General features: G+C 36.8%; 1 protein-coding gene across 1 annotated transcript in view; it reads right to left on the bottom strand.

Moving 5' to 3' along the window:
- Positions 1–7,586, bottom strand: part of adamts3 (ADAM metallopeptidase with thrombospondin type 1 motif, 3) — a gene marked incomplete in the record, with an annotated part of 134,996 nt that overhangs the window by 44,093 nt on the left and 83,317 nt on the right. Inside the window, 1 exon segment of the mRNA XM_035658667.1 lies at positions 6,757–6,862. Within this exon segment, the coding sequence (XP_035514560.1) occupies positions 6,757–6,862 (106 nt within the window).

Here is a 7,586-nt window from a genome sequence, read left to right as displayed (position 1 = left end):
ATATATATAACATATATATAACATTTTAATGTTTACCTTCTCAGTCAAACAGTAGAGATTTTTTCAGTAATGCACAGAATTACTGTCAATATTACCTTCATCCATTCAGAAGTGTCACATTTTAATTAGAAGATGTACTTATTAATTTGAAACATTCCAAGCTAATAATCCAACCATATCATGCATCCCTAGTGTTTATCCCATATATCTGACCTGTCATTGCTATGTGTTCATCTACTGTACTGGCTATACTAAAAAAATAAATCTATTCACTGGAGGAACTGAAGGACAAACACCTATTTTCATCAAGCAAAACTCTCTGTACCACTGCAAAGAGAGATTTTCTGGTTTATTGTTCTCTACATGCCAGTGGCTACATCATGCTGGTTTAGTAATACAGATGCCGGGTGTTGTATTTGCTCAGTTTGAGACACCACAGAAGTCAGTCCGGATAAGACATAAGAAGCAATTCATAATACAGATGGTATTTTCGAACATGAAGTTTGACCACCTTGTCATGATAAAACAATCAACATCTGATGCAGGAAAGCATTACTGTGACCTTAATGGAAACAATCACTAAACCTGTGCAGACAAAGCTCCTTGTATGACTTCCACACCTGTTTGGTTTACTTTGTTGGGACTAAGGAAAACAATGATAAATGATTGCCTTTTAGTTTTGGTCCGGTTCACCACTGCTTAAACTATTACAAACAAAGCAAGAGGGCTAAACAGTCCACAGGTGGACCGTTTTGGTGACTGTCATCTTGCATCATCAACGCTACATGGACCTATGTGTGGAAATTAAATTCTGGTGACTGACAGCAGGTGACTTATGCTAAAACATGCCTTTTTCCATCTGCAGTAAGTGTCCTTTGTCTGCGGCCAGATGGTAGTATTGTGAAAAATGTGCTAAGATGCCATGTGAGTGACGCCTCTGGAATTTAGGTCTCGACTTGTTTGTAACTTCCAAGTCAAGTATTCAACTGACCAATGATTTCCCCTTTTTTCTGTGAGAAATGTTATATTTATTTATGATTTAGTTAACAGGAATGACCAGCAGCGTAAATGAATACAAGAAGAGAAAATACAAACCCAGAAAGGAACAGTGACTTCCCACAAAGGGTTTTGCCAATAATGATGAGTACTGAACCGTGATAGAGATAGAGAAATTATCATGCAAAATTCAGTACTCATGAATAACAAAAAATGACTTTCAGATATGTATAACTTCACTGAATAACTTCTCTTAAGCATTAAAATGTAGGCAAGTGATGCAGTTCAACACTCAACACTCTGAGCTGCCTGTGGATTATGAGGTCCAGGCCAGAGAATCTTTACAGTCTTCTTTGCTTCCAATTTATTACAAGCACCGACCCACAGTAAGATAAAAAAAAATCCAACTGAGATAACTGCAGAAACAATTGTGGAAGGCTAAAACACCAAATAAATTATTCTTAAGATTCATGTTTGAATCAAATGCCATCCATCTTTTTTTTTTAAGCATTCCTTGGACATTTTGTAGACAGTGGAGAGATAATTGGAAATAGGAGGAGAGAGACAGGGACTGACATGCAACAAAGGTTTCCAGCTGGAGTCAAACAAGTGTCACAGGTTGACGTTTATGATTGGCTGACAATCTCAAAAGGGCAGAGATGAGCCTGACACCGTAATGGACAATGTGTAATAACGCTCAACCCTGAATTATTGAGGTTTAATTTGCGGTTAGCTAGTTTTCTGGAGTAGTTGCTGCATCTTTTTCTTGTTGTTTGGCAACCAAAGGCATTTAATGTATGTGTGGCCTGTTAGGAGCTGGTATGGCCATAAAGCTTAATAGTCATTAATTCCATAGAGCAACCAACAAATGATTTTACCAGAACCACCTGAGCAGTGACATTTACCAAAGCAAACCACAAGCCATCCTTCTTTAACTGCCACACTACAGTGCATCCAGAAATCCTATTAAGGTGTTATTAGGATTTTATAGGAGGACTTAAAGTACTTGACTTAAGGAACAGAAAATTGGGACAAAGATGAATATTTTCAAAATCTATGACGAAGAAACTCAACGGGGGACAGTTTATGGTTGTAATATCTATTTACTTGTTTTTTCTGGTGATTTCAACCATATTACACAGATCCTAACCCTGAAAGTGTAATTAATAAAATATGACTACATAGCTCACATGTCAACATATCCAACTCCATGGCAACTGAGCAATTACATTCGCTGATGACGATGTGGTTGAAAATTTCAGGAAAAGCTAGTTAGTGGACCTGAAGTTGGGGCTACTTTGGCAAAACTTTCCAAGGTCAAGAATAAACTTTCAAACTTCAAAATATTGTTATAAAACAGAGACAAAGCATGGATAATGTATAACTAAAATAAGATCAATACCCGCAACTTTGAAATGAAGGAGTTTCCAATGAATTTCTTGATGTTTTGTATAACTTTAGCAATCATTACATTACATAAGACGCTGCTATAATGACATTAGAAGTCTATATTGGAAAGTTGAAGGCTGTATGTTATATTGTATTAGAGGTTTTATAGAGATATATAGTTTTTTTTAATAATAATTGGAAAAAACATTTTGGATTATTAAGGATGCATTCATTGTTATTCTCAAACAATACTGTTTGAGAAAAAAAATACTGAACTGAGAAAAAGAACAAGCTGATGTGTCCAGTATGCACTGCAGTACATCCTGTACTGCCCTTGCTTTCAGTGAGAGGTCATGTTGTGCTAACATACAAATAGCATCAATATATACTTGTGTCAGCATGTTGAGGTGTCGATACTGTGTTTTCCACTGTCACCAACACAAATTCCTATTCAGTTATTTTTAGAAATGCATGAAATGTTGAAGCAATTCGGCAGCTGTGGTATCAGCTTGTGAAATTGTTGTTGATGTGCATTTTGTTTTGTAATTTGAAATTAACTGTTACTTACTGTTACTGTTTTCATTTACAACTTTTATATATTTTTGACTAAGACCTTCTTGGCATGTAGGAGTAGACAATCCCTCTACCTCTATTCATATAATGACTTTCATTTTTTAACAATATAGATATTTAGTTAGTTTAAGCTTAAGAAAGACTCATTTCTGATGGGGTGGCAGATGTCTGCTTAAAGTCTGAGTCAATATTAATAAAGTCTTTAAGTCTGAGTCAATATTCAAGTGCTTTTCTAAATCAGTGTGTGGTCTATTAAAATCAGAGGAACAACAATAGAAATCGCTGGCCTTTTTAGCTTTTATACAACAAAAGGACCAAGTATGCTCACAGACTCAACCCGGCTGTCAACACAATGTGCAGACTTGCAGTGTGGGTGAGTGTGTCTGAGACATCTTGTTCACGACTTCCTCTTTGTTGCTTTTCTCTCAGTGTGTCGTGTCTCTTCACTGTCACCCTTTCTGTCTGATGTCTGACTGCTGCTGATTTAATCAACATCCCTTCGGATTCCACTACAAAGAACCTCTGAGGAGGCTTTTGAGCCTCTGTTGGCTTAAACTTTGTATTACAATGGCATAATATAAGTTTCAAATATAAGTAGGGCGTACTTCATATGTGTTTAAATGGACTATATATTCAGGTTTTTAAAATATTCAAAACAAGGTATATGTATGTAAACATACTGAAAGTAATTAGGCCAGGTGAGTCATTACTATTCCTGGAATTCCTCACTCTCCCTCTCAGACAACACTGTAACCTGAGGAAATAATGATTGATACTACTTTATGACATCTTTCAAGACGTCACATGAAATAAAGATCCTAACCATGGTAACAGGTTAATTACAAACAAAGAGGGTATGTGCCTGCTCTTGTACTTCTTATCCTTTGTTTGTAGTCCCTGAAGGTGACATTTTGGGAGTCAAATGAGGAGACGGGAGAACTCCCCCACAGCTCATGTCACAATATAATTCTTCCTGGTCTGAAAGTTGAACATTATATTTGTAGGGCCCTTATGATCCAATTTTGCTTTTCCTCCATCAAAAATCCCAGGACTGACATGGCCCCCACAGATGCACCTGGATGCAAAATGCATCTGTAAAACCTTGAAGAAAGGTTGGAGCACAGACGGTTTCAAGAGAGGTAGACATTGATTTTTTATGGAAAGTCATGCAACAGCTGGCTGTCTTATCTGCAAGGACAAAGCTGCTGTTGTCCAGGTAATACAATTTCAAGCGCCATTGTGGTGCGACAGTTGAGGCTGGGAAGCAGGAAAGTCATTTGTTTCTTTGTTTAAACCAGTTACAGTTTTGTATTTTTCATTTCAGTTTTTATTTCTATTTGGGTTTTAATTTTTGTTTTCAATTCAGTTTTGTTTCAGTTTTCTTTTTTTAGTTTAGTTTTTAAATAATAATATTAGGGTATTATAATAATATAATAATATTAGGGTATCTGTCAAGGGAAAGATTTACGAAGTTCAGAACAGGTATTACAGTAAAAACACAATTATTCCAGTCTCAATAAATAAATCTAGCCTCCTCATGCTTGTGTTTACTAATTTGACCAAATTTGACAAAGACTAAAACTAAAGATATTTAATGACGATGACACTGAGATACAACATATCCCTTTAGAGATCCCACATATACCCAAATTTGTGTGCATTTTGCACATATCCAGTGAAACATCAACTGAACTGAGGCTGTTAAAAAACCTTTATTATTATTGATTATTGAGTACGTATTGAGTGCCAACGAAGCACAATATTCACTGCAACTTAATTTAAGAATCTTTCTTCCTGTCCCTGCCTCATGCAGCCATTTAGGAGGCACATACGATTTTAACTGTTCCCAGAGACTTTTTCAGGATTTGTGAATACCAACAGCTAATTTAGGATTTAATCCTGAAACTGAGTTCAAATAATTTTTGGAATTGAATTTCCTCTCCATGATCTCCTCTCAGCACTAGAAAGCTGTGTGTGTGTGTTTGTATGTGTGTGTGTGTGTGTGTACAGCCCAGCTCTTGGTTTCCACATTGTTTTCATATGATTTTTTTTTCCCTGGGAAAGTCTATTGATCCCTGAAGATGAAACTGCATGTTCACTTGCCTCCAGGGTCAGCAGCAAAGCAACAACCGCAAAGTTTAAGGATTCTGTGTCTTGCTCAGGGACATTTCAGCAGGATAGATCCTTGCTGTCTCAGCTGGTGGATTCTGTCAAACAGCTGCTGCTCCTGCTAAAAGACACGGTATCTTCTCTCTAGATACAGTATATTCGATACTTCTTATCATACAAGAGGGTGCACTTTCATTCCATCAGAGTCAATTTATATTTTATGCAAAAAATGTCTCTCTCTTTGTCGGCTTTACTCCTATGTTGTGCAGCCCAAGAAAATCTAGAATTTCTAAGTTGTACAAATATAAAAAAGTTACTTAATACAAACATTAACAACACTAAGAGTATTAATGACTACTAATAATTTGCAGTTGGAGATGTCCAGTTTTACCTTTCTTTTATAATAGGTAAAGTCTTTGAGGAAAAGGCTTTTTAGGCTGCAGGGAAGTTTCAGTGGTTGGCCACAAGGACATATTGGCATCAAGGCTGACTCTGCTCGACTGTTTCCAGCTCTCTTATACTCCATCCACAGTGCTATCCAATTCTGGCTTATTTGGTGTGTTTCTTGGACTTATTACTTTGCAAATATCCGCTAATGGATGTAAATTTTTTAGTTGTATAAGAATTTGTCTGATAATTGATTTATCTCATACTGTGGGTTGCCAAGCAACATGACTCTGAACATGGGCTGTGTCACTCATAATATGTGAGTTAACCTGTATAATAGACTAATAGTCTATTTTATAGTGAGCAGAACATTTATATTTATGTGAATTATCATCATTTTGTGATGGGTGTACTGTCACATGACTGTAATTTCCACATGAATCAAATGCACAAAAATTTCACACTGACAATTGTTTTTGTAATTAACATTGTAGCTATTTTTTTACTTTGGTGTGTTTGTTTGCAGAGACTTCTGAAGACAATTCATGTTATTTCTTTTACTTTTTTTCCCTCTATACTATATAGTGCATACATTTCATAACAATTCAGACATTTACATAAAATGGCGGTGGTTGAATGTAGTTCCCTGCAGTAACAGTAGCAGTGAGGGATCTTGGACACAGCCTGCATTAACCTATCATCCATAATTCTTACCAGATTTGTCTTTTTTCCAGTTTCTTTACCTTTTCTGTATCACATACATGAACAAGTCAAGTTCAACCTGCATGTTTTGATGGTCATGTGCAAGATTTGCATTCCTGCGGAATTCGGAGGTTGCCTTGCAACATGAATCTAAATGTAATATATATGTTGTTCAGTGAGTGCATTTACTCATCATTCAATATGTCCTATCTCTGACATTGGTGTTATTGTGATCTGTAATTCAGAAGTGAAATATGCTGCAGGAAGATGGGTTGCGAAGGGGAAAAGGTACATGATTGAGTTCTTGTGCTTTTGGACATGTGTTCAATAAACACACCATAACATTCCATAAAGGCCAACATGTTCACTGTCAGTGTGCTAAAGGCCAATCTGCTTAAAGGTCCCTTGTGTCACTTAAGATAGAGATCACGGGGGAAAAAAGCCAGAGGAAGATGTTCCCACTCAACATGTGCAGCTGTGGTATTCTGAAAATGATTTCCCTCACAATACAACACAATGTCACCTTGGCAAGAGGAATGTGTGTGTTTAGGAGACACTGACCTTAACGGACAAATAAGGAAGAAAATAACAAGAACTTACACATGTCCGGTCTCATGAGCCACAACGAAGGCTGAGGAGAAGCCGTCTTCATGGTTGAGGGTGCAGCTCCGGACTGGGTGGCACATCCCTGTGACTGGTGCATAACCTGAAGGACATCAGAAGAAAGAATGGAAGGTATTGTAAGAAATGATTAAATGAGAAATGAGAAAACGGTCCAAATGTTATGTTTGTACTCTTCCCGTGTACAGTTTCAGTTTCTGTATATGTTCTTGTATGGCTGGTTAATTCAAATGATACTTAAGTGCATTACAGTAAACTTATACCTACCATACAAAAAATATTGTTACAAAATCAAATAGCCACCTCAACTGGCAAGATATTTTCCAATTCAGGTAGTGTGACCTCAAAACACACAGGACTTTCACACCAGAGACTGAGGTTAACATCCCACCTGTGATGGGTTTATGCTACTAAAACACTTACAAAGTTAAGATCAGCTAAATATGATCATTCCCTAAGTTGCCAAATTACAAAAACATCATCATGCTTCAGTTACCAGCAAAGGATACTGTCAACAGTAACTGTGAAAACAATTGAAATACACTGGCAGTGAACACCAGATTTATTCAATACATACGTTAATTTGTTAATTTATATATTGAATAAATTAACCACATGGATTAATGGCACTCAGGTAGGGGGATAAACTTATTAAGGGTGCTCCGATTGATCCGTCACCGGCCGATATTCTCTCTAATTCGTTTTATCAGCGATCTTGTGAAGAGCCGTTCAGCTGATGCATTTATTTTTATTTTCAGCCTCTGACACACATATATCGTTTTAGCATTTTGCAGAGAGAGAGAGAGAGA

Source organism: Morone saxatilis, unplaced genomic scaffold (assembly GCF_004916995.1).
Source record: "Morone saxatilis isolate NCDOM2014 unplaced genomic scaffold, NCSU_SB_2.0 Contig16, whole genome shotgun sequence".
Taxonomy (NCBI): domain Eukaryota; kingdom Metazoa; phylum Chordata; class Actinopteri; family Moronidae; genus Morone; species Morone saxatilis.
This window is presented reverse-complemented; position numbering and strand designations above follow the sequence as displayed.